This window comes from Scardinius erythrophthalmus, assembly GCF_964197995.2.
Source record: "Scardinius erythrophthalmus genome assembly, chromosome: 3".
NCBI classification, from domain to species: domain Eukaryota; kingdom Metazoa; phylum Chordata; class Actinopteri; order Cypriniformes; family Leuciscidae; genus Scardinius; species Scardinius erythrophthalmus.
This window is the reverse complement of record NC_138223.1, coordinates 54860747-54887104: the sequence shown is the minus strand read 5'-3', so window position 1 is coordinate 54887104 and position 26358 is coordinate 54860747. Positions and strand designations below refer to the sequence as shown.

General features: G+C 39.0%; 3 protein-coding genes across 3 annotated transcripts in view; all 3 read left to right on the top strand.

Annotated features, from left to right (window-relative positions):
- colgalt1b (collagen beta(1-O)galactosyltransferase 1b) overlaps positions 1 to 11726 on the top strand; it is an 18534-nt gene extending 6808 nt beyond the window's left edge. The window contains exons 3-12 of the mRNA XM_081360076.1: positions 95 to 212; positions 2889 to 3023; positions 5080 to 5284; positions 5605 to 5724; positions 5832 to 5908; positions 6586 to 6692; positions 6800 to 6932; positions 7434 to 7561; positions 7667 to 7873; positions 10547 to 11726. Of these exons, the coding sequence (XP_081216202.1) occupies positions 95 to 212; positions 2889 to 3023; positions 5080 to 5284; positions 5605 to 5724; positions 5832 to 5908; positions 6586 to 6692; positions 6800 to 6932; positions 7434 to 7561; positions 7667 to 7873; positions 10547 to 10814 (1498 nt within the window). The 3' untranslated portion in view covers positions 10815 to 11726. The remainder of the gene's footprint in view (positions 1 to 94; positions 213 to 2888; positions 3024 to 5079; positions 5285 to 5604; positions 5725 to 5831; positions 5909 to 6585; positions 6693 to 6799; positions 6933 to 7433; positions 7562 to 7666; positions 7874 to 10546) is intronic.
- An 841-nt stretch (positions 11727 to 12567) lies between these two features.
- Positions 12568 to 16323, top strand: nxnl1 (nucleoredoxin like 1). Its single transcript, XM_081360141.1, has 3 exons — positions 12568 to 12816; positions 13440 to 13773; positions 15579 to 16323. The coding sequence occupies exons 2-3, from the start codon at positions 13448 to 13450 to the stop codon at positions 15895 to 15897; spliced, it is 645 nt and encodes a 214-aa protein (XP_081216267.1). The 5' UTR covers positions 12568 to 12816; positions 13440 to 13447; the 3' UTR covers positions 15898 to 16323.
- Positions 16324 to 22780: 6457 nt separating this feature from the next.
- LOC308687543 (caspase b-like) lies at positions 22781 to 25258 on the top strand. Its single transcript, XM_081360142.1, has 3 exons — positions 22781 to 22908; positions 23686 to 23950; positions 24039 to 25258. Exons 2-3 carry the CDS (start codon positions 23695 to 23697, stop codon positions 24197 to 24199), a joined length of 417 nt encoding a protein of 138 aa, XP_081216268.1. The 5' UTR covers positions 22781 to 22908; positions 23686 to 23694; the 3' UTR covers positions 24200 to 25258.
- The last annotated feature ends 1100 nt before the right edge of the window (positions 25259 to 26358 follow it).

The window sequence follows — 26358 nt, the reverse complement described above, 5'->3', positions numbered from 1 at the left end:
TCTGAAATTCGCAACCTCACCACTAGATGGCGCTAAAATCCACACACGGCACCTTTAATGTGTTCCTATGTGTGATTGTGTGTGTGTTTGTCAGCGTCTACGAGGGCGAGAGCGGGCCGAAGCACTGGACGAACCTCCGGTACGAGCACGTGATGAAGCTGCGTCAGGCGGCCCTCGAGACGGCCCGGGAGATGTGGGCCGACTACTTCCTGGTACCTCGTCTAAAGCATCTCAAACTCATGTGTGTGTCTGTGACCAGTGGCTTTATCCGTCATCAGCATCATCCACAGCCGTAACGTGAAGATAATCACACAGTACAGCGACCCGAACTGACACTGTAATTACAGGTCAGAGGTCACGACCCGTCCACTGACGGGGTGTGTGTGTGTTCGCTCAGCTAAAGTTAGCAGCACTGTTCAGTGTGTCTGTTATTTCTGCGCGTGTTTATTTCTGCAGCTCTGTGATCTGCTTCGGCTGCACAGTTTTGAGGTTTCGAACTGGTTTGAATGTGTTTCAGTCAAAGTACTTTGTTCCAGTATAGAATTATAGACACTTTTCACCGAGCCGCATCAGTCAAAACCACTGGCACGTCAAGTTAAAAAATGATTTCTGGGATACAGCATCACGTTTTTACTTTGATAACTGCCAATTTAAACCAAGTCCTAATCCAATTTCAAAACAATTCATTATATAAATTATGGGTAATATATAATTTATTGTACACATCCTGGGACAATTTTTTTTTTTTTTTGCTGTGCAAATGCAAAATACAGTAGCTAGTGCCACAAAGTTCGGCTAAATTTACTTAGTTGCAACTTCATCCTTACAAATGTGTGATTACAAATATATTTAAATGCATGACAGGGCTCCAGACTGCGACCAAATGGTCGCATTTTGCGACCAAAATTTGAGAGTGTGCGACTAAATTTTACATCCAGTCGCACATGTGCGACCAGTAAATTTCATCTCGTTCATAGTGGGCGACAACCGACCCGATCGCGTCTGCGATGCTTTGTTTACGACATCACGACAATTAATTTTTTAACGGTCCTCCATGAAGGGTTCCGAGTGAATGAGTGTGTGTGTGTGTGTGTGTGTGTGTGTGTGTGTGTGTGTGTGTGTGTGCGCCCGCGCGCGAGTGAGTGAGTGAGTGAGTGAGCGAGCGAGCGAGAGAGAGTGAGAGTGTGTGCGTGCGTGTGTACATGTGCGAGTGAATATGTGTGTGAGACGGCTCGACATGACTGGTCGTAAAGCAATGTGTAGTCTGACAATGTTTCTTGTCCAGGACATGACAAGATTTTTAGGAGTCGAGACTCGAAATCGTGTAATCTGATACATTGACTATAGTAACAGACAAAAAAATTGCGTATTCTGAACCAGACATAACTATAACTATGGTATACTGTGGTTATGAAAGTAGCCTACACATCTTTTTACAGCACTTCAAAACTATATCCTATTAAAATATTTTTTTTTTATGTGTCGACCAAAACATTTTTGTTCATCCTTTAAAGATTGTCTCTATTTATAAAACTGAAAGTTTCAAGAAGTAGGAAAACTCACACTTATTTTTTTTAAAAAGAAGACTAAATTACCATTGTAAACAGCTGCTGAGGGTGCTTATTGGCTATTTTCACTCCCTAATATCTATTTTGTCACTCATTTTGCTTTTGAAATAATATTAAGACATTATGAAGGATAATAATTAAATTTAACTTTATCTATACACCTCAAATTTAGCTCAGTGCTTTATCATCCCACAGTGCTACCAAATACTTTCTGTAGAACTTAGAGCCGCGGCCCTCAGATGTTAGTCTGGAGCCCTGTGATCTTAAAATAAAACTGCACCATAATTTCTGTACGCTTAATCTATTTATTATCAAAGCATTTGTTTGTAATAGTTATTTAGGGGGAAAATGTGAAGGTGTGCCCCTAAATTTTCTGCTTGCGCTCCTAAAATTTTAAGTCAGGGGCTACAGCGCTCCTAATAAAAAAAGTTAGTCTGGAGCCCTGCATGACAAGTTTCAATACAAATGACAGTACAGTATATTTTAGTTTAGCATAAATGTTAATTGTCAGTACACAAAGCAGTCCTTTAAACATATTTAAAAAACGAGACATATAAAGATGTGCTTTAGTCCTGCTAAAGTGGGTCAAAAATCACTCTAAGCTAATTGCATTTAATACATTTTTAAACTATAATACATTTTTATTTAATCACAAATAACATGCAATGACGTGCCCAAAAATATTAAAGGAGTGATGACATGGATTTAAAAAAATATTTAATGTTCCTTGAGGTTCTCTTATAAAGTTAATAAAGGTTTTTGCACACACAATAAAATGAAATAAAAATATATATGCAGAAAACAGATTATTGTCATCCCTCATTCTGAGCCTCTGTCTGAAATGATCAGTTTTTAATCCTTTAAAGCTTGTCAGTAAATGCCTCTGTTATGATTGGCTAACGTCACTGCATAGCAAACAGTATCTACACACACTCGCTATTACACACAAGTAAGTGTTTTAAAAACATTATCCGCATAAAACCATCATTTACAGACAAAGCATTATGAAATCATTTCCTTGAGCTTCATCTTTCAACAAAAGTTTCTTTGCAAACTCTCCATTTAAATTGTTGCTCATTCACAAAACAAATCTGTCAAATGCTCCGAACAAACATATAATCCTCCGGCGTGATCCGGGACGGCATTAACACGAACCGCTGGGATCTTCTGAAGTCTGTACAGAGACGCAAACCTGCAAACCTAACCCTTCCATGTGATATTTGATGATGCAATACTATTGGTCGATGTCTTGCTCTGGAGGCGGGCCTATGCAAATGTGTTTGCTCATGTGACATGGCGTGCGAATGCCTCTGTTTGCAGACGGTGGACTGTGATAATCTGCTGACCAACCGTGATGTGTTGTGGAAGCTGATGCAGGAGAACAAGACGATCGCGGCGCCGATGCTGGAGTCCAGAGCCGCGTACTCAAACTTCTGGTGCGGCATGACCTCTCAGGTGTGTGGAGACACACACGTGCCCTGTCAACGTGTGTCCCTCAGCTGGTTTAATTCAGTCTTAGTCCTGTGTTCATGTGTCCTTTAAGGCGAGACACTACAGGTGAATAGGGTAACATTTTTAACTAGCAGATATCACCATGAAACTTTCCCAGTTGATTACCTACATTAAGATGAGAAAAAAAAAATATTACAAGTTTTCTGTAATTTAAAGGGATAGTTCACTTTGAAATAAAATTTTGTTATGTTTTAGCTTACCTCAAGGGCATCCAAGATGTAGGTGTCTTTTTTTCCGCAGTAGTTTAAATTTTGATATTTTTAGGTCAAACCGTTCTTGTCTGTCAGTCATATAATGCAGGTTGATGGTCACTGTATCAAAACACAAGCACAGAGTCCAAATTAAAACAATTCCCCATCGTCCAAATTAAACAATTCCCCATCGTAAGTACACATTGATGGCCTAAGACACGAAACGAGCGGTTTGTGTGAGAAAACGAACAGTATTTATATCGTTGTTATCTCTTGAACACAGCCACGTCCAAGTGATCTGAGGGCGCGGGCGGGTATAGATATATACATAGATGTCGCCTTGGCTACGCAGTTGATTGGAACGAAACCGTAGCCAAGCGACATCTAGTGTATATATCTATACCCGCCCGCGGATATATAACAAAAAACTTGTTTTTCTACTTTTGTCAACTAAAATAAAGCAAAATTTTATAAAAATGTATACAATGATATAAGTGAATTTTTATTTTTCAAAGTTTTAGAACTATAACAGTTTTAGTTTCATCTTTTTTGTCAACAATATTGATTGTTGATATAGTTATTATTTAAGCCTGTTCACACCGAAAACGCTAACGCTAACTATATTAGTATCCACACCAATGGATACTAACAGAGTTCATCTAATATTATTCAGCTTCTTAAGAACAAACAGAATGTATGCCGGCTAGGGCTGTCACTTTACGTTCGAAAATCGATTGCACAATCGATCGGACCAACCAACGCAAGTTTCGAAAACGAAAATAGAGAATCGATTTTAACGGCCTTTTCTCGGAGCGCGTCCAGCTCGTCACGATACGCCCGCAGCGAACGCGCGTCACACAGCAACTACAGGTTCTGACAAACACGCATAACAGCAAAGCATAATGTGTCTCTTTTTACAACAAAACTGTGTATTCTGCCAGTATGCAGACAGTCTCATGCATACAGATACAGATTCGGGCTACAATCGCCTACTTAGGCGAAATTTGTTTGACGTTTCTAATAGTAAACACAGCCATATTGAAGACTGCAGTAATGTTTTTCATTGATGTTATGGCAGTCCGAAAACGAAATTTGGATTTATTGTTTTTCGAGAATGTTGCACTCCTGTTTGTTAATGTGCACGAAACTTCACGCCAATAAATCATGAGGAAAATTTGCTGACTTGTGCGCGTCTCCAGCGCCCTCTTTACGTTCGTCCTAATGCCTGTTAGTTGTCCGTGGATTTGCCCATATTTGGCGTTTAAAATAGAAACGTCTTCAGACATGGAAAATCGATTTTACAATCGATTCAATGAACACTTATGTCTCAAAAATCGAACAGGATTTTTTCACAAAAGTGACAGCCCTATCAGCAAATCAGTTCGAGCGAACGCTGACAACGTGATTAACATTCATGAACCCAGCAGCTCATGTGTTGTATATTTATTTTCATTATTAGTAGTAGCATTATTATCTTTTAATAATGATTACTATTATGAATTACTATTATCTATTTTTTTTATCGTCCATCAGCTGGGAAAAATCGCTCTGAAAGTGATTCCAGCAATATCGTTCATCTGTAGCGTTATCGTTAAAGTCATGGTTCAATTCAGGACAAAGAAGTCCCAGAGAGGGCGGAAGTACATAGTGGATAGTGTACATATTTTTGGAGTTTGTTTTCTTTTGTGTTAAAAGTATTTGTTTTGTTACATTAATATTTTTCCCCTTCGGCACTACTGTGCACTTGATGGTTGTTTCACGCTACTTCCCTGTAAATAAATGACACAGTGCACCTTCTGTGTGTATAGGGTTATTACAAGCGTACGCCGGCCTACATGCCCATCCGCCGGCAGGAGAGGAAGGGCTGCTTCGCTGTTCCCATGGTTCACTCCACGTTCCTGGTGGATCTGAGGAAGCAAGCGTCCCGTCAGCTGGCCTTCTTCCCGCCTCATCCCGACTACAGCTGGGCCTTCGACGACATCATCATCTTCGCCTTCTCCGCGCGGATGGCAGGTTATACTATACAATATTCCATAATATTCTTTCTACTTTTGGGTGACTAAAAATAAAGCGAAAATGATATAAAAAATATGAATGAATAAGAATAATTTTATTTTTTAAACTTTTATAATTAACTTTTATAATTATAAACACTTTAGTTTCACCTTTTTTCGTCAACAATATTGCATGTTGATATAGTCAGTTATTGGGTAACACTTTACAATAAGTTCCATTAGTTAATATTAGTTAACTACCTTAGTTATCATGAATTCATGTTCATGTGTCATGTGCGCTACTTTTGCTTGACTATTTAATGTCGTTCCCCCCCGCAGACGTTCAGATGTACCTCTGCAACAGAGAGACTTATGGGTATTTTCCCGTGCCCCTGCGCTCCCAGAATACCTTGCAGGACGAGGGGGACAGCTTTCTGCACTCACTGCTGGAGATCATGGGTGAGTCACATGACCCCGGTCTGGTTTTTCTGCTTGAAGTTCCTCTAGTGGTTTTATCAAGGCTGAGAGCGCAACGAAACGTACTTGATGATTTGATTTGTCTGCAGTGCGCAATCCTCCGACAGAGCCGTCCGTCTATCTCTCTCTTCCTCCTAAACAGCCTGATAAAATGGGCTTTGATGAGGTGAGGAACTTAGTTTATTAGATTTAATTTATTATATTTTACTTTCTTATGTTATTTTATACTGTGATATTTTGTTATTTTATATTAAAATGTTTTATTTTAAGTTGTATTGTATTTTATATTATTTAATATTGTATTATATCATTTAATTCTATATTAAATTATTTTATGAAATACTGTAATTATAAACTACTGTAATATTTTTATTTTTTATTTTATATATTTTTTGTATTATTTGATTTTTGTATTATAGTATAATGAATTGTTTTAAATTTTTATATAATTTTATATTATTATTTTTATGTGGTTTTATATCATAATGTTTTATATCATAACAATATAGTATATTATCTTATAATAAATTGTTTACTTTTATATCTTATATTAAATTAATTACTTTTTATATTGTATTATATTATTTACTTTAATTCTATTTTACATTATTTTATGTAGTATAAACTAGTTTTATATTTAAATAGTTTTATTTTATTTTATATTTTGTTGTATTGTTTTATTGTGTATTATAGTGTATTTAATTGTTTTATCTTTTATTTAATTTTATATTATTATATTTTTATTGCACATGATCTCACATGAAATTAGAGAATGGTATAATATATTATTATTGTTATAATGTGTGTGTGTGTGTGTGTGTGTGTGTGTGTGTGTGTGTTGAGGTGTTCATGATAAACCTGCTGAGACGCTCAGACCGCAGGGATCGTATGCTGAGGACTCTCTACGAACAACAGATCGAGTGCAAGATCATCGCCGCTGTAGATGGCAAGTATGTCTCAAACACACAAACACACACACATTTGCAAACATGAGCTTCCCATAATGCCCCTCTCTCACACACCGACTGCCTGACACGAGAGTGTGTGTGTGTTTCAGGGCGCTGAACAGCAGTCAGGTGGAGGCGCTGGGGATCGAGATGCTCCCCGGATACAGTGACCCGTATCACGGCCGGCCGCTCACTAAAGGAGAACTGGGCTGCTTTCTCTCGCACTACAACATCTGGACAGAGGTGAGAGAGAGAGAGAGAGAGAGAGAGAGGGAGGGAGAGAGAGAGAGAGAGAGAGAGAGGGAGAGAGAGAGAGAGAGAGGGAGAGAGAGAGAGAGAGAGAGAGGGAGAGAGAGAGAGAGAGAGGGAGAGAGTGAGAGAGAGAGAGAGAGGGAGAGAGAGAGAGAGAGAGAGAGAGGGAGAGAGAGAGAGAGAGAGAGAGGGAGAGAGAGAGAGAGAGAGGGAGAGAGTGAGAGAGGGAGAGAGTGAGAGAGAGAGAGAGAGAGAGAGTTTTTCAAGTAATTAGAAAAAAACGATATAAATGAAGTAAATGCTGCTTGAAGTTTTTCAGATATTTATCAGAAACACAAGTTTATCTGCAGTAATAATACCAAAACCAGTGAAAAACCATGAATTTTCCAGATATTTATCAGAAACATCTTTATCTTGGGCATGATAAAGGCATATCTGTGAGATCTGAAGTTGTGTAAATACCCAGTTATGAGCCAGTGTGTCTTGCGTCAGATCGTGGATCGAGGACTGAAGACGTCTCTGGTGATCGAGGACGATCTGCGCTTTGAGATTTTCTTCAAGCGTCGCCTGCAGAATCTGATGCATGAGATCCAGTCTCAGCGGCTGGACTGGGACTTGATGTGAGGAAACACACACACTTTCAATTGAAATGAGCTGATTGATGCATTTTCTCATGAGCTGTCTCTCTCTGTCTCTCTGTCTATCTCTCTGTCTCATCCTCTCAGTTACATCGGACGGAAGCGGATGCAAGTGGACCGTCCGGAGAAATCTGTTCCCAGAATCCACAACCTGGTGGAGGCGGATTATTCCTATTGGACACTGGGATACATGATCTCGTTACGCGGAGCGCAGAAGCTGCTGCGGGCCGAACCGCTGAAGAAGATGCTGCCGGTGGACGAGTTCCTGCCCGTCATGTACAACAAACACCCCATGTGAGAGAGAGAGATCTTCATCTGTCTGTCCGTATCATTAATCCCAGTGTTCAGTTCCCTTTCAGTCAGTCACGTTCGACGCCACATCAGACTGAACTGACTAAATAGGAATCTCGCTAGAGAGACAATCTACTTTGAGTGTAACTAAACGAGCCAATGCACAATGGACTGCAATCATTTATATATAATGAGCAGCAGGTGCGATTGCACTTCAGCTTTTCGTTGAGGAGCCGAGCGTTTCGAATGCTGTCTACAGAGAGTGTCAACGTTTCAGCGAACGATCTCTTCAAGAAGAACCTCCCATGCTGGCAATACGGGTCAAATTCTTTCTCTCTTTTGCCTTTTATTTGAGCAAAACAAAGGCCGTTCTCATGGCTGATAAGAGACAAAGAGAGACCGCATCCGACAGGCTGCACACTTTCCCTGTTTGTGTTGCTGCGACCGTTCAACTGCGTGCTTCAGCACCAAGGAGAGCAGTTCCCTGAAAAAGCTTACACAAGTAGAGCTGTGTCTTTTTAAAGATGTCACTCTACTTGTGTGTTTCTGGATGCTGTCGTTACCTGGGATCGTCACGATCGCTGCCTCACGTGGCTGGGCATTGAACACGCTGAGGTGGTGTTTTTGGATGAGTCATACTCCCATTGTGGGATGATGACCATCTCGGAGCTAAGGTCGAGACTCCTCAGAGCGTTACTTCAGGCAGTAGTGTGGGTGACCTGAGAATCACGGCCTTGAGGCTGGACGATTGGCTTCTCTGGGTGGCTTAGGCTGGTTCTTAGCCTCCCACCCCGGATCCTTTCTTCCTGGAGGTGTATGAGGAGCACACTGGGTCATGGATGGCATCTTTCACTGCCAGAAACGTCACAGTGGCTCCTCCTCCCTCACCACCCTTGATGGCGGGCCAGTTAAGTTTAACACACACATCCCTCCAGTGGAGCTGCTATCCAACTGTGCCCTAACTCCACCTGGCGGGGGAGCAGTGTCTCCCTTCCCGGGCCTGTAAGCACTCGTCGAACTTAAACGACAAGACTAAGCAGGCCTGTGGGGAAGCCACCTCTGCCATACATGCCATGGCGTTGTTGAAGGTCCATCAGGCCAAGGCACTGAAGGAGCTGCACGAGGGTGGTCATGATCCCCAAGTTCTCCAAGAACTTTGTGCCGCAACGGACCTTGCACTTCGAGCCACGAAGGTGACCGCATGGTCGGTGGGTCGTGCGATGTCCACTATGGTGTTCCCTTTTGGCCCACCCGGACCTGGTTCCCAGAACTCATGCACTTTGTGACAGCCCCTCCCTGGCCCATTCCTCTGAGGAGGGACCTTCTGACTCAGAGACGGGGCACCCTATGGCACCCGCGTCTGGACCTCTGGAAACTCCATGTCTGGTCCCTGGATGGGGCGTGTTCCAGGTGACTTACCCCCAGAAGTACTTAACACCATCGCTTCGGCACGGGCGCCGTCCACGAGATGTGCGTATACCTTGAAGTGGAACCTGTTCGCTGAGTGGTGTTCCTCTTACTGAGAGGACCCCCGAAGGTGTTCGATAGGGTCTTTGCTTGTACACGCTGCCGCCATTCAGCATATCACGACCACAGATGGCAAATCAATAGAGAAGCACGACCTGGTCGTTGGGTTCCTTAGGGCCTCTATCAAGAGAGTAGAGAAAGAGGCAAGAGAAAATGCAGACAAAAGTTTTTTTCGGTAAACGAATCGTGCCTAGAGTTCGGGCCGGGTGACGGACACGTTGTCCTGAGACCACGGCCCAGGTTTGTGCCCAAGTTTCCTACCACTCCCTTCAGGGACCAGGTGTTGAACCTGCAAGCGCTGCCCCTGGAGGAGGCACACCCATCCCTGGCTTTGCTCTGTCCTGTCCGCGCTCTGTGTCTGTATGTGGACAGAACTCAAAGTCTCAGGACCTCAGACCAGCTCTTCATCTGTTACGGAGGCCAGCAGAAGGGAAAGTCTGTCTCCAAGCAGAGGATGGCCCACTGGATAGTGGATGCCATCGCCTTGGCTTACCAAGCACAAGGCATGCCCTGCCCGCTCAGGTTGCATTCTCACTCCAGGAGAGGCGTTGCATCCCCCTGGGCGCTGGCACATGGCGCCTCGCTAACAGATATCTGTAGAGCTGCGAGCTGGGCGACATCTAACACGTTGGCTAGGTTTTATAGCATATTATTTTATTTTCCTGCGGGGATCCCACATGTGTATTCTTCCATAGCTGCTCCCTAAACGGAAGCTTGTGTCTTTCCCTTGGGCTAAGTCACCCCAATATTTAATATGCAGTACAACCTTCTGGTTAGTCCATATGTATATCTCTACATCACTCCTTCGGGGAGTTGTGGCTTCCACAATTGTGGCTTCCGCATGGAAAGGGCACGCTTTCCCAGTGTTATCCAATAGTCTCGCAGTATGGGTTACCCTGGAACAACATTTCCTTGTTGCCCGGGGTACAGGAACATTGTTAAAAATTATTATTATTTTTATTAATAATTATGACGACCATAATACTAGATTTAACAAATGAAATAAATAAATAAATGTATAATTATGAACAAAGTAACAAGGAATAATTATTTGATCTCTGAGGCTCAGACATGTTTGTCTCTCCATCATTTGTTCAGTTGTTTGTCTGTTCGTCTGTTTCACTGTTGTGTCCCGTGTGATCTGTGCAGTGAGGAGTACATGTCCCACTTCCAGCGGCGGGACCTGCGGGCGTTCTCGGCTGAGCCTCTGCTGGTTTACCCCTCGCACTACACCGGCGACCCGGGATACATCAGCGACACCGAGACCTCCACCGTCTGGGACAACGAGACCGTCCGCACCGACTGGGACCGGGCCAGATCCCGAAAGAGCCGCGAGCAGGAGGAGCTGAGCAGCGGAGCACAGAACTCAGATGTCCTGCAGTCACCACTGGACAGCACAGCCCGAGACGAGCTTTAACACACACACACACACATTCACTCAGACGTCCTGGAGTCACCACTGGACAGCACAGCTCGAGACGAGCTTTAACACACACACACACACACACACACACACACACACACGTCCTGCAGTCACCGCTGGACAGCACAGCCCGGGACTAGCTCTAACACACACACACACTTCTCCCGGGAAGTTTCAGAGACATGACTGAAGTGAAGCAGTGTTTTATTGGACGTAGATTCTCAGATTGTCCTGAAATGCTTGACTGGGAGCAGAAACAATGAGTTTATTCATTTGAAAGGGAATCTCAAGGACAATCGACATGATTTGACATTGTTGACATGAATTAGTTTTAGATAGTTTTAACCTGATCTGATGGGTCTCGTTTAACTAGTTTTGCTAGTCCTGGCTGATCTGTGAAATATGGATCAATGTACGTGATTCATTCCTTTATTATCTCACATGATTTCAGTGAGCGTTGACTTTCTCTGTGTGCATCCCAGAATATGGTGAGAATCAGATCGGCATGTTTTTATCTGATAATTTGCTTGCAGATGACTAATTTATTGCTTGTTCAGCTCAGTCCTGATGGACGTTTCCCGTCATGTGAACCACACACTAGCGTTTTACTTTTGTTTTCATATTTTTTTTATTATTTTCAGTTGCCTTGAGAGATTTATAGGGGAACAGAAAACGATTAAACTGAATCATTTTAAGGCTAGCTAGCAAATAAATACTTGTGTTGCAAACTAATGTTTACGTGATATTTCATGTGCTAACTCAAGATCCGGCAGTAAAATGAATTACCTGAGTGAAAACTGAGTAAAAACACTCCTCTTTCTTTTACGTGTTTGTCACACTAACTTGTACGTCTCCTGAATGTGCCTTTTATACCAAAGAATAAAGTATGTTACTTAAAGTCTGATTAAAATCTTTTTGATTATTTATTTGATTATATACACATACACACACACACACACACACACATATATATAGAGATATCTACTTATAAAGATATCTCTAAACTCCTAAAAACGGTATTAGCTTTTGGTTTACTTCTGTGAGGATGAGATATTTCACACTGAGACATTTCAAATGATACCAAACATGTATAGTGTTGTATGATAATTGTTCACATTAAACCTTATACTGTAGATTTTTGGGTGAATTTCAGGTGATTTCAGCTTGAGAGAGAGAAGAGATGCAGGGAAAGAGATGTAGATTAATACAATCCTGATGTGATTGACAGTGTGATTGTGTCTCGGATGGGGATGCTATAGTTTCTCAAGAGAGAGTTCAAATGTTATTTTCCAGAAACGTCCTTTGTCTTCTAGGGGTGTTGTCGTTTCTCAGTAAAAACGGCTCATCTTCCATATTTACCAGTCTCACAAATGTATCATTAGCTTATAAAACTCATTCATATATCAATCCATTTTGCCCTCTGAAGCCACTCCTTTTTTCACTCGCTCACTCTCTCTATTGGATTACCAAGGCCTTGGTGTATTTTCAGCCAAGAAGGCTTATGGGATCTCTGACAAACACGGCCATAATCCGTCCTGAGTGCGACATGAGTCGTCTTCATCATTAAAGACAAACACAAATCTGTGTTCTGTCTGTGTTTTTGAATCTCAGCGATGCATTCAGCAGATGATTTGTTTTTGATGGGTAATTCAAATTATCATACGTCAGACTAAACACCCCAGAAGACTCGATTGGTACTAAACTCTCTCTCTCTTCTCTCTCTCTCTCTGTCTCTGTCTCCCTCTAGGATTATGACGGTGGGTTGATGTAGATGAGGTGGTCTGTTCGCTGTATCCTCAGATCTCTCTGAGACTGGAGAGTAAACACACACGGTGACTGTAGGACACACACTCACTGGTGTCTCTTTAACCCTGTAATCTCTGTGAACAGGGTGTGTGGTTACGAGGAACAACAACACGTTCACTCTGCAGGACCGCATTCATCTGAACTCATGATCATTTCGGTTCTGATCGAGAACGAGATTCAGTCACTGAAGGTGCGTCAGCATTGAGGGTTGTAGATGCAACATGCAGCTTAATAAATGGCTTAATGCTTCATGTTTAAATGGGCACTGCAATATTTCTGTAGAAGTTGTTTAGGCCTATTTTTACATTTGCAGTTAAAAAAAATAAAATAATGTAAACTTCCTTTAGTCTGTTAGATACTCTATTGAGTGTTTCTCTGGAGTGTCACATGATCCTTCAGACATCTTTCTAATATGTTGATTTATTATCAATGTTGACAACAGTTTTTTTCAGGATTCTTTGATGAATAGAAAGTTCAAAGGAACAGCATTTATTTGAGATAGAAATATTGTGTAACATTAAAGATATTTGGTGTCAGTTTTGATTAATTTAATGCATATTAACTTCTTTAAAAAAATACTGACCCCGTCGTTTGAATGGTACAGTATATATTCTGGATTGTGTTTTTAAGCTGTCGTCAGTTGTTGTAATTAAAATTACATCAACGTTTACTTATATTCGTGCCTTTCTCCTGAAAATTCCTGCAGAATAAAAGCTTTGAATTGATGAGTAAATGAGCTCTCGCTCTCGCTCTCGCTCTCTCTCTCTCTCTCTCTCTCTCTCTCTCTCTCTCTCTCTCTCTCTCTCTCTCCAGAAGCTGTCATGGTGGACCTGTTCCTGGGGAAGGTTCTGGTGAAGAACAACAAGGACAAAGACGAGCTGGACACTGAGCGCGAGATCATCCTGCGTCTCCAGAACCGCATCCTCATGTTGTTCTTCGGCTCGGGCGAGTGTGAGAAGTGTCAAGACTTTGCTCCGACGCTCAAAGACTTCTTCAAGAAGCTGACGGACGAGTTCTACGTGGAGCGATCGGCCCAGCTGGTGCTTCTGTACATCTCTCTGGACTCGTCTGAGGAGCAGCTGGAGAAGTTCCTGAAGGAGCTGCCCAAACGCTGCCTGTTCCTGGCCTACGAAGACCCCTACAGGAAGTACACGCACTTTCTGTTCCGAATAGCATGCTAGCATGCACAATATGAAATGGGGATTTTGTACAGTGGTTCTCTACCAGGGGGTCAGGGCCATTCAGCACAGATCAAAAGAGTCTGCAAGGAATGCAAAAGTTTTAGGAGTGACCGCAAACATTTCTCAGGGGAACGCAAAAGTATTGCGAACAAACTCAAAGTTTCTTGGAGGAACGCAGAAGTTTTGCTAACGAACACAATGTTTCTCGAGGGGACACAAAAGTTTTGGGAGTGAACGCAAAAGTTTCTCAGGGGAATTCAAAAGTTTTGCGAACGAACACAATGTTTCTCGGGGGAACACAAAAGGTTTGGGAGGGAATGCAAAAGTTTTGTGAACGAACGCAAAGTTTCTCGGGGGAACGCAAATGTTTCTCAGGGGAACACAAAAGTTTTGCGAAAGAACACAATGTTTCTCGGGGGAACGCAAAAGTTTCTCAGGGGAATTCAAAAGTTTCACAAGTTCACACGTACATGAAATCAGATGTAGTGTTGAGTATTTTAAGCGTATTTGGCATGCTGTCCGGGTAAAACGCAAAAGTTTTGTGAGTGAACGCAAAAGTTTTGCGAACGAACGCAAACAAATGCAAACATTTTTGGGGAACACAAAAGTCTTGCGAATGAATGCAAAGTTTTTTGGGGAACAACATTTTTTTTTCTAACAATCGCAAAGTTTCTCGGGGGAACGCAAAAGTCTTGCGAATGAACGCAAACATTTTTGGGAGTGAACGCAAAAGTTTTGCGAATGAACGCAAAGTTTCTCAAGGGAAAGCAGAAGTCTTGCAAACGAACGCAAACATTTTTGGGAACACAAAAGTCTTGCGAATGAATGCAAAGTTTTTTGGGGAACACCATTTTTTTCTAACGATCGCAAAGTTTCTCGGAGGAACGCAAAAGTTTTGCGAATGAACGCAAAGTTTCTCAAGGGAAAGCAAAAGTCTTGCGAATGAACGCAAACATTTTTGGGGAACACAAAAGTCTTGCGAATGAATGCAAAGTTTTTTAGGGAACACCATTTTTTTCTAACGATAGCAAAGTTTCTCGGAGGAACGCAAAAGTTTGGCGAATGAACGCAAAGTTTCTCAAGGGAAAGCAAAAGTCTTGCGAATGAACGCAAACATTTTTTGGGAACACAAAAGTCTTGCGAATGAACGCAAAGTTTTTTGGGGAACACCTTTTTTTTTTTAACGATCGCAAAGTTTCTTGGGGGAACGCAAAAGTTTGGCGAATGAACGCAAAGTTTCTCAAGGGAAAGCAAAAGTCTTGCGAATGAACGCAAACATTTTTTGGGAACACAAAAGTCTTGCGAATGAACGCAAAGTTTTTTGGGGAACACCTTTTTTTTTTAACGATCGCAAAGTTTCTCGGGGGAACGCAAAAGTTTGGCGAATGAACGCAAAGTTTCTCAAGGGAAAGCAAAAGTCTTGCGAATGAACGCAAACATTTTTGGGGAACACAAAAGTCTTGCGAATGAACGCAAAGGTCTTGCGAACGAACGCAAAGTTTTTTGGGGAACACCTTTTTTTTAACGATCGCAAAGTTTCTCGGGGGAACGCAAAAGTTTGGGGAGTGAACGCAAAAGTTTTGGGAGTGACATCCAGCTTTTCAAATAGGATTCTTTCATTTTATTTATTTCAATTTAATGGCACTTTTAGTTAGCCTCCATTGGGGATCTTTGAATAAATCCTTTGACAAAAAGTTTGAGATCCACTGATCTATATGCTATAAGTTTACCTGTGTTTCCATCAGTAGTATCATGTGTGTGTTGTTTGCAGGGAGCTGAGCGAGATGTTCGAGGTGCAGGACCTGCCGAGGGTGGTGGTCCTGCGTCCGGACTGCTCCGTCCTCTTGCCCGACGCCGTGTCGGAGATCTGCACGCTGGGTTCGGACTGCTACCGCAACTGGCAGGAAGGGGCGGAGCTTATCGACAGAAACTTCATGATGAACGAGGAGTTCGACGAAGGCAAAATGCGCAGCTTGACCGACCCCATCCGACGAGTCAAATACAAGGTGGAGGACAAGAAGAAAAAGAAGAAGAAAAAGGACGAGGATGGAGAGGAAGATGGAAATGATGGAGGAGGACCTTGGTGCTGAGGTCTGAACATTTGCTGACGCTCGAATAGCGATATGGACAGAAGCCACGAGTAAACGCTGTAGAGAGACACCGCTGAGTAAACGTTGCTGGACAGATGGATGGTCTACAGGAGCACTTCTCAATGTTTTTGACTTTTCAAAGCCCAATCTTTGTCAAAAAAAAATTAATTTACAGAACTGTCCACAGATTAAAATAACCCAATTATTATAAATGAGATTTAGTATTCCAGAAGTGAATGTTCTTCAGTTTTCCTGCTCTTTTCAATCGATGAATTTCACTGACTCCTCCAGTTGTTTATCATTTACCATATAAGGACTTTAAAAATATATTTCTACTCACAATTTCTCTAGAGCTTGGCATAACTAGTAAAACGTGTATTCTTTGTAAGAGAATTAAATAAATAAAAAAATACCCATGGCAATTTTACTAATTTCCATGATGTTTCCAGGTCTAGAAATCAGACTTTTAAAACTGGACTTCCTCATATCAAGGTTTTCTGAGAGAATCAGGCACTCTAAACATTGCCAGGAATTTACAGGAGTAAAGAGTATTATTTTACAATAATGAAGCCAGAACATTACTGTGAAATAAATGCAGGCTGAGTTATTTTCTTCCCTATGATTGTGAAAGTTATGCAGTTACTTTTTACAGTGTTATTCAAAGGGAGAAAAAAATGTGGTTAAAGGGGTGAATTAAAATCAACATAATTATTAGTTTTAGTTTTTTAAACTTAAAGTCATCTTAAAGCCTCTTAGAAAGTTTTTTGAAAGAAATGAAATAAAAAGAAATTGCTGAATGTTTGATACTCAAGCTCAATTTCTCAATTCCAGGATCAGTTGCTTTACAAATATGTCTCTACACTGATTTTATATTCCCAGATTATAGGTGTACATGAATGATTATAATAGCCTATGAGGATCATCAGATAACTGCTGTGACATAAATCTATCAGCAAATGCTCTTTTTTTTCACCACACATGCTTTTATCAACATTTGCATTATTAATAAACTTGAAATGACAAAGAAAATTGATTTTGAGTGTTAGATCTATTCACATTTTTTATTTTTTTATTTTTTGTCCGGTTTAAACAAGTTGTCAAAATGCAAATAACACTCCCCATATAAAACTAAAAAATTTGGATTTTGTATTTGTATGATTGAAAGAATGTGTCATGAACATCACAAACCTTTAAATAACATTCTATTAACATTCAGGAAACTGGACATTTTATGTGTTTGGAATGTTAGAAATCAACGTTCCCAGCAAACATTTGGACGTTTAATGACCGTTGAAAAGACGTCCGTCCGAGACGTCCCGTCATGGTTGAAAAATAGTTCCAAAATGGAAGTTGAACCGACGTCTTTTCTGGCCGTGAATTCCACGTCTCTTCTGCGCGTCCCTGGACGTCTAAATGCGTCGTCATATGTGTTTAAATGTGTTGCTGCATAATTTAAGTGTATATATATAAGCCTGCATATAAAATAATCACACACCTATTGTGTAACATCGTGAAAGACAATTAAATCTTGAGGTTTAGCCTACACATCTTGACAAAGGTTCTAAAAAGGTCCAAAATTGGTCCAGTCAGACCTGAACGTCAATAAAACGTTTTAATCACGTGTACATCAAAAACAATAACACATTATTTGTGGACATAAGCAAAAAAGAAGCATGTTCTGATTAAGCACAACATTTTATTGATATTGAACAGCCAAAATTTCTCTTTATTTTTTTCAATGTTTAACATTTCGTGAGCTTAGAATTTTAAGGTTCTATCTCCACTTTTGGTCGAAATTGAGTTTGACAATCTGATCCATTAGGTGTTTATTAATGCCTGTGTGGTGTTATTTTTGTAAAAAAAAAAAAAATTGTTAGTAGTTATTAATAAAATAAAAGGTTCCATCTCACAAAACATAAACCGAGTTTAAAAACTTTGATCCTCAATAAACTACAATAAACGGAGATAGAACCTTATAATTCTAAGCTCTCGATTTGTTAACCAAACTAAAATACCAATTGCAAAATACTGAATTATTATATAAAGATAGTTCACCCAAAAATGAAAATTATGTAATTTACTCACCAAATTCCAAACCTGTATGAGTTTCTTTCTTCTGCTGAACACAAAAGAAGATATTTTGAAGAATGTTTGTAACCAAGCAAATAGAGCATCCATACCATTGTTGGAGAAAAAATGATTATTAATGGGAAGCGACATCTGCTTGGTTACAAACATTCTTCTAAACATCTTTGTGTTTAGCATAGAAAGGTATACAGGTATGAAACATGAGGTTGAGTAAATGATGACAATTTTCATTTTTGGGTGAACTATCCCTTAAACACATTGTTTGGCTCATTTTTTGTATCCACCACCCCCAGCTCTTCCTGGAGTGTGTTTCAGGTGTTCTGCCATTGCTGCATCAATTTCAGTGTCTGTATAGCATGTGGGCTCCACCTCATCACAGCATCTAAGGGAAGAGAATATATTTATTTTTAAAATAAATGAAAATTAAAAATTTGAGGTGACATGCACTTATTTTCAAAATATTTTTATGGTCTTCAGCTAAATTCAAAACAGCATTTGTCCCCTGCCTCTTCAATACCACTGTGGTGCCCTTGAGAAAGACCCTTAACTAGGTGTGTAACAGTGAGAAAGTGAACAGGACATTTCTGATAAAGACAGGTGGGCTGTGATGTCCCCTGAATAGACATGTTTAGCAATTCTAAAATTACAAAAATTTTAAAGCAGTTACTGAAAACATACATGTTCAAATCCAGCTAAACATTTCATTCTACTTCAGATAATTTACTTTCTGAAAGAAACTCTCAAAAGGCTACATTAATAATTTACAGTAATAACTTTGACTGTATCATTAAACATACTTTATACTATGGTATACCGTTGTATAAGTTCAAAGCAACTTTTAGCCTACTAACGTTAGCTAATTTTAGCCAAACTCAGTTAACAGTTAGCCAATTTCAGTTGACAATGTGGGCATCATTTCTTTCGGTTCATTCATGTCAAACAAGTAAAACTCTAGCACGTGAATCTAATAATACAAAATGTACGTACCCAACAGTAGATTTCTAATAATATGGGCCTCAATTCCTCCTCTCTTCGTGGTTATTCAAACTTCAGTGTTCCGGAGTGAGTCTATGGGGAAAACGCGTTAACATCTCGTGAGATAATCTAACCTATCGCGAGATTTGGTAATGTCGGGAGATCTTTTGTTACATCTTGGCAGCACAGTTTTGGCAATTACATCCAACTCAGACATAAATGGTGACCAGATATATTTCTGTTTTACATGCATACATTCCATAAAAAAAAAAAAAAAAAAAAAAAAACAACGTATCAGGTAGGCTACAGGTTGAAATAATGACTAAAATGCAGAGGCTTTGCATTCACTTAACCACACTGGGAACTGTGTGATTATAATTTATTTAAACAAGATAAAGTAAATATATTTACTTTGTATACAATTCGTGTATTTCATAAAGATAATTCCTGGGGGTTTTTTTTCTGTCTTGCTTGACTAGATGTGTAAAGGACGTCAGTGGACGTGTATTCACAGCCTTGACGTGTAAAGGACGTCAATGGACGTCTTCACAACCTCTTAAAAACTACTTGGGCAATTAAATTAATTTTTGCAGTATTAACCATGCAAGGATTAAGCACAGCTTTTGCATATTTCACAAGGATTCCATGATGGAGGGTCATGATGGACTATAAATGCACGTGTAAAAGACGACGCCGAGGACGTCAGTGGACGTATTCACACAACTTATTAAAACTTTAATTTAATAAAAAATTTAATTAATTATTGCAGTATTAACCACGCAAGGATTAAGCACAGCTTTATCACAATTGATTTCATAGAGGGTCATGATGGACTATAAATGCACGTGTAAAAGACGTCGCCATGGTGACGTCCTCTCTCACCCGAAACACAACATGGTATATATTGAACTACACGTAGCTAAAAGTCAAAATAACAATTATACATGCAACCAGATAACTGTAGACATGCACACATGTATTTGAATGCATTTTTAGGAAATGTTCTGTGTTACATATTTTTACCGATTTATGCCGTCATACCGCGACTATTTTTGGCCAGGGACACGACGTTGCCGTCGGACCAATGTTTGCTGGGTTCTTAGTACACTGTTAACCCTTGCTGTAAAAAAAGGCCAAATTCTGACAATATCATACCATTTTCCATTAAAACAGTAATGTACCGTAGAAAACAAAACTAGCCTACAGGAATATACTGTGAATTAACATTGCTCAAAATCGACACTCAGAGGCTGTTTTCCCAATCACACCCTATACCCTCATTCACTATTCCCTGCATTAGTTCACTAATATAGTCCCCTTGACAAAGTGAATGAAAAGAAGTGAATGAATTGAGAAACTGATGAACACCTGATAAGCAGAATCACTGAAGGAGAGAGAAACAAGAACAGAAAAAAGAGAAACACAAAAACTACAATTGACTTCCAGCAACACTGAGTGTGAAACCAGTTTACGATTATTTCTTTCATACATGTACAAAAGTTCTTGTTGAGAATTAACAGAGATATAGTTAATAATAAAGTTTGTTGTCACCATGATGGAGATCAGTATTTGTTTTAGTTGGTCACTTGTCCCTGGACTTCTTACCATTCATCTCTCTCTGGCTGCTGTAACAGTGAGTTTATAAAACACATTTGTTATGGCAAGAAAAAGTCAAGAGGAAGATGATCAGGTGTTTTTGGCTTTTGTGATGATATCACAAACATCCTGGACATGTCTGATTCTCTGATCTTTTCTGTATTTATTCATTGAATTAATGGGTATTTCATATTTAGCATAAATCTGTAAATCTACAACATAAAATCAATACTTCTGTAATCTGGTTTTCTGAAAAATATTGTATTCATATAATGCATTAAAAAAACTCCTGCTTGACTCAGACACACACAGACATCAACAATCAGCACATGAATCTCAACAATGGTGACAATCAAAAGTGTCATGTCGCAATGCATGCTGGGTTCCAGGATAATATAAAACTCCCAGCATGCACTGCTGCATGAATAAAAAAATATATATTGCCACCGTTGTTGAGATTCATGTGCTAAATTGTGATATCTCTGTGTTTCTAAAAGACAGTGTAACTCTGTTTCTCTGGTTATGCATGATGTGTTAAAAAAAATGAATCATTGTAATTTATTGTTGTGGTTTCACAGTGGTGCTAATGAAACACTTTTAATTGAGGAAGAATTCCTTAGTGAATGAACAGGCAATATGATGATTTTGTCATCATAATCATTATAACCGCAATCATTCATAAACTGTGTGTGTGCACAAGTGTGACTTGCAAAAACAGCTCAAGCAGCAAAAGATTCACCAATGATTTAGCATCAGCATCCCAACTAAAGCAAGCACTGATCTCTATAATGGTAACCTCAAACCAAACATTTTCAATTAAACATCTTAATAACAACTTCTGTAGATGTATGTAATAAAGTCATACTGGTTAATAATAAGTGTAATAATGTGTGATGGCTGGAAGTCAGTTGTAGTTCTTGTGTTTCTCTATTTTCTGTTCTAACAGCAGGTGTTCATCACTAATGCTCAACAATCACTTACATATTCCCTTAATTATCTCACTGCAACACTGTCTCAATGTTACTTTTACTCTTTGTAGTGTGGATTTCCCTGTGGGGTTGAAAGGGTTAACAGTGTAAGATAAAAAGACACACCCACAAAATGTATTTTAACAGTAATAAACTGTAAGTTATAAAACAGGTTTATACTGGCAACACTGTTGCCAGTAGTTTACTGTAAAATGTATGTTTTGGGTCACCATTGTGCAGAAGAGTAGAGCCTGTGCTTCAGTCCAGCAGAAGATCTACAAACATTGATGATTTGCTGCATGTTGCTTTATTTAACAGGCGGTGACTGTGTAGTTGCTGGTCCAGTGGAAAACTCTTTATTTGCAAAAGTTTTGTTGTGGTTTCAAATGAAATAATTTCACAGTAATACTTTGCTCACAGCTTTATTAATGCATTATAAATTTTAGTTAATACATTTAAATGACAGTTGGTCAATTTAAGGCAGTCGGTTTCTGCAAGTGAAATTAGTTAACTCGAGTTTTACTGCATTTTTAATGTAACGAACTGCACAATTAACAGTAAATTACTGGCAACAGTGTTGCCAGTATTTCACTGTAAAAAAACCCGGTAAGGTCTAACAGTGTAGCCTATGTTGAATTTTTTAATCAAAATTAAGTTGAAAGAACGTTTATGCATCATACCTTTAAAAACACGTTCTTCTAACTTCAAGAAAACTGGACATTTTTTACGTTCCCAGAACCAACACTGAATATTTTGAGAACATTCTTTTAACAAAAATCTGTTCGGGTACTAACGCTGTAACGCAGACACTGTGCATTAGAGTTAAAGATGCGGGGCACTTGATTTCTACAGGAGAGAAAAAAGGAGTTCGAAAGTGAAAGTGATTCATGGAATTCCGGCTCTTTTCCGGGAACCGGCTTTTCGTTCAGACTTTTTACATTCAGTAAAATTTAGTAATGTAATGTTTGGCCTGTGATTGATGTGCATGCACATATTTGACAGTAATTTGATATTTTACCTTACAAATGATACCTTCTTCCTTTATGTTGTCTGTTATAAAATGCATCCAAATGCTACTTCATCTTGTATTATATTATTATTATATTATATTAGGTATGATCTTTTCGCCACAATACTCGACCACACGCAGTGACTGAATGTATGCTATGTATGTAATGTTGTTCTGTATGTTGTGTAGTAGCCTACAGTATGTGCGCAGAAAGCAGCAGAAATGTCACACGTGATCGCACGCACACACACATCAAAGGAACATTAAGTTAGTGACTACTTGAAGTGTGGCTGAGCAGTGTAGCGAAAGGAAAAGACAGAAAAGAGAGACTCGTCGAAAACAGGAAGCGCGGTCTGCAACTATACCATCAACTTTGTAAGTAGCCTACAATATTGATTTAATTTAACAAGTCTTTCGGTACAGCCTAGGTTAGTTTTCACAAGTACTACATGATTTTGAGTCCAGTTAGTAAGTGTGAGTGTTTTCTAACAGGTTAAACATGCAGGGGTTAAAGTCGAAAAACACATCCGTTTTAACCACTACAAGTTTGAAACCTACACAGAAACCACTTTCTTTATACTGACAAACATTTGATCTACAAATGAGGCGTGTGCGATCAGACTTTTGAAGAATGATGCGAAGCTCATATAGATATGGTTACGTGTAGGCTACAGTTGCCATATCTTTCCACATATTATGTGATTTTATTGCAAAGTCAACAATTTTGAATCTCTATTTATTTTGTTAGTTCGCATGTAAAAAATACACGTTAGTTAAAAATTATGAAATTCAAAAAGGGAATATTCAGCAATTCACACTGATGCATAATGAAAAGACAAACATAAAATGTCTTAACCCGATGCTCTGTCTAGTGGAGAACTTTAGTATTACAGTCTTGTTTTGTCTTTCACAGTTGCAAATGAGGTTATGCTGTTTTAACTCGAATAGAAAATGATTGTCATGATATACGCCATTGTTCTGTATTTTATGCTTATTGTGTGGATGTTTATATTAAACGAATTGACACTGATTCCCCTACTTAGAAACCCACAATAACAGCTTAAACTATGTTGGTTGTATCTTCTGGCCGGCATTGAGGCTGATCGTGCTCCACATTAATACCATTTTATTTTGTTATATTTTTCCCTAAAGTGACACAAAATGGCTACAACCAAAATAGTGATTTTGGATGCACTTAATGAGCTACTGAAAGACGAGTTCAAAGATTTCAAATGGCGCCTGTCTAACAGTGACGCGTCTATTCCTCGAGGAAGACTGGAGAACGCTGATCGCCACGATGTTGTGGATCTCATGGAGCAGCACTACAACACATCAGATGCTGAGAAGATTGCTGTCAGAACGCTGCGCAACATGAAGCAAAATGCGCTTGCTGATCGACTGGAGGGAAAACAGGAAGGTAGGCTATAAGTCGACACTAGATGCATTTGTAGTATTTGATGTATGATGTTATGCATTCTGAGATTATCTCTGTGTCTGTCCATCAGTTCAAGAGGATGTTCCTGCTGGAGCGGGAGCTTCATCCAGTGCGAAACCTGTACCGGCTCAGACTGCAGGAGTTACAGTGACCATAACATCCAATGGAGGAACCGTAAAGGCCCCTGTTGTTCATGGTTGTACTGTTAATGGCCCAATGACCTTCAACTAATGCTCAATGATCTATCTATCTATCTATCTATCTATCTATCTATCTATCTATCTATCTATCTATCTATCTATCTATCTATCTATCTATCTATCTATCTATCTATCTATCTATCTATCTATCTATCCTAAGGTTTTAAAGGGGTCATGAATTGAGATGAAATCAAATTTTCCTCGATCTTTTAACATATAAGCGCATGAACATGTAGTAATAAAACGAGTCAGACACAAACACAGGATGACTCCAGCAACAAAACCAGAGACGCCTCTGAGAAGAACAAGCTGTTTTGAAGTGCCAAACAGTCTTTGCATTGCTTCACTTGTGATCCTAACATGAAGAAAGAGTGGATGAACTTTATTTTTAAGATCGTGTCAGTAAGACACTGTTTATGTGTTCACTTTACACTTTACATTTTACATGAAGATTTGTTATTCAACAGACTGATACGAACCGCAATGTAAAAAAACGAAAATTAGTTTTTCTTCTAAAATTACGAGAATAAAGTTGAAATATTTTGAGAATAAAGTCGCAATTTTTCGAGATTAAAGTAAAAAAAAAAAGCGTATATTTTTTTTTTTTACATTGCGGTTCAGGGCTTCCGTAGATTTTTTTATTCGTATATATATATATATAAGTAGCACTGTTTTTTTTTTTTTTTTTTTTTTTTACCATGTGTCATTATTGCTTTGTCTGTTTTTAGATCAATTGATATGTACTCACTTTACTTACACTTTTCTGAAAACTATGAAGGATGAATATAAACATGAAAACATGGTTTGTCGAATACATTGCAAAAAACAATGGAACATTCATTCATAATTAGTTTACACGAAATACCACTCAGCTATAACTGTGAAAACTTCAAGTACTTAAACTTTATTTGCCACAACCAAGTGTAAAGCACATGTAATACGCATAAATGTTTCACATTGTTAGCAAATGTTTACAACCATGTATTCACCTTTCTGTAGCATCTTCAATTCAACATATGATGTTGTAAAATACAATGTAACCTCACAAATACAGAAGGAATAAATATAAATAAAGATTATTACTTACCCTACTGTCTAAGACTGGAGTATCCCTGGTATTTGAGGTGTAGGTTTGTTTTCTCTGATTCAGACATGTATGGCAGAACATCAGAAGTTTTCAAAACAATTCCACGGGTGTAGTGGCATGTTAAAAATGTTTTTTTGATTGTTATGCAGTCATAGAAATGGTCTTAAACGCTTAATAGCAATGGTAAAGTCTTAAACGCAGCGAGACAATCAAAACCGAGTGTTTGAAATAGAGGGTCAAGAACAGGATAGAAAATAGCTTATTACTTCTAAATAAGGATATCTTTGATGAAAAAATCTTGATAACATTATATGTGGACATCAGAGAGATTTTTTAATCAAAAAAATGCAGTTCATTACACCTTTAATGGCTAGAATGGAGAGAAAATAAATTTGGCTATTGAATGTTTAGACAGCTCATAGTTTTTAGAGGCAACAAGGCTTCTGATTCATTGTGTTTTTAAGTTCATTTACAGCCACAAACATTTTATACATTAAACCTTATTCATATTTTTATGTTTTCAATGTATTTGGGGCTTATATCTCTGTTTTAATAATAGCAATCTGAGTAATTCTGAACAGTAAACTCTCATTTGTCAGCTTTCTAAAGATACTGTGGTTGTGAGTGGAATATGAATGACTAATGGCCAGCAACATTTTTTATTTCGGGAATGTAATTTATGCACTTCGTTGCCTAAGAGGATTATAAAGAAAAATACTAATGTTTGCATCCCATATTCATTAAAAAGCACAGACCTGCAATTTGCACCTTCATGAATTCACCATAATTTAACCAGACAATGATCAATTGAATATCTACAGTAAGAAACACATTAGGCCACAAAGTGTTCATTGCAGGAGTTTTATTGAAAATGTATGAATCGATTCATTTCAATGTTAAATTAAAAGAATTGACCCAATACAAAAAAAAAAAAAACAACAACTTGTAAACAGCCATATTTTTTTTAACTGATATTCCTACATGATTCACTAAGTTACACACAGGGCCTACTACTAACTTTTTGCCACACCTGACAATGACCAGTAACAAAATTTACTTGCCATAAATATTTTTTTACCAGCCATGAAACATAGATTAATCCT

What these genes read in the sequence shown, in the direction of transcription:
- nxnl1 (XM_081360141.1), top strand. Translation starts at nt 13,448, where the DNA reads ATGGTGGACCTGTTCCTGGGGAAGGTTCTGGTGAAGAACAACAAGGAC. An exon ending in TACGAAGACCCCTACAGGAA is followed by an intron (nt 13,774 to 15,578) that starts GTACACGCACTT and finishes TGTTGTTTGCAG; the next exon opens with GGAGCTGAGCGAGATGTTCG.
- LOC308687543 (XM_081360142.1), top strand. Translation starts at nt 23,695, where the DNA reads ATGGCTACAACCAAAATAGTGATTTTGGATGCACTTAATGAGCTACTG. An exon ending in ACTGGAGGGAAAACAGGAAG is followed by an intron (nt 23,951 to 24,038) that starts GTAGGCTATAAG and finishes TCTGTCCATCAG; the next exon opens with TTCAAGAGGATGTTCCTGCT.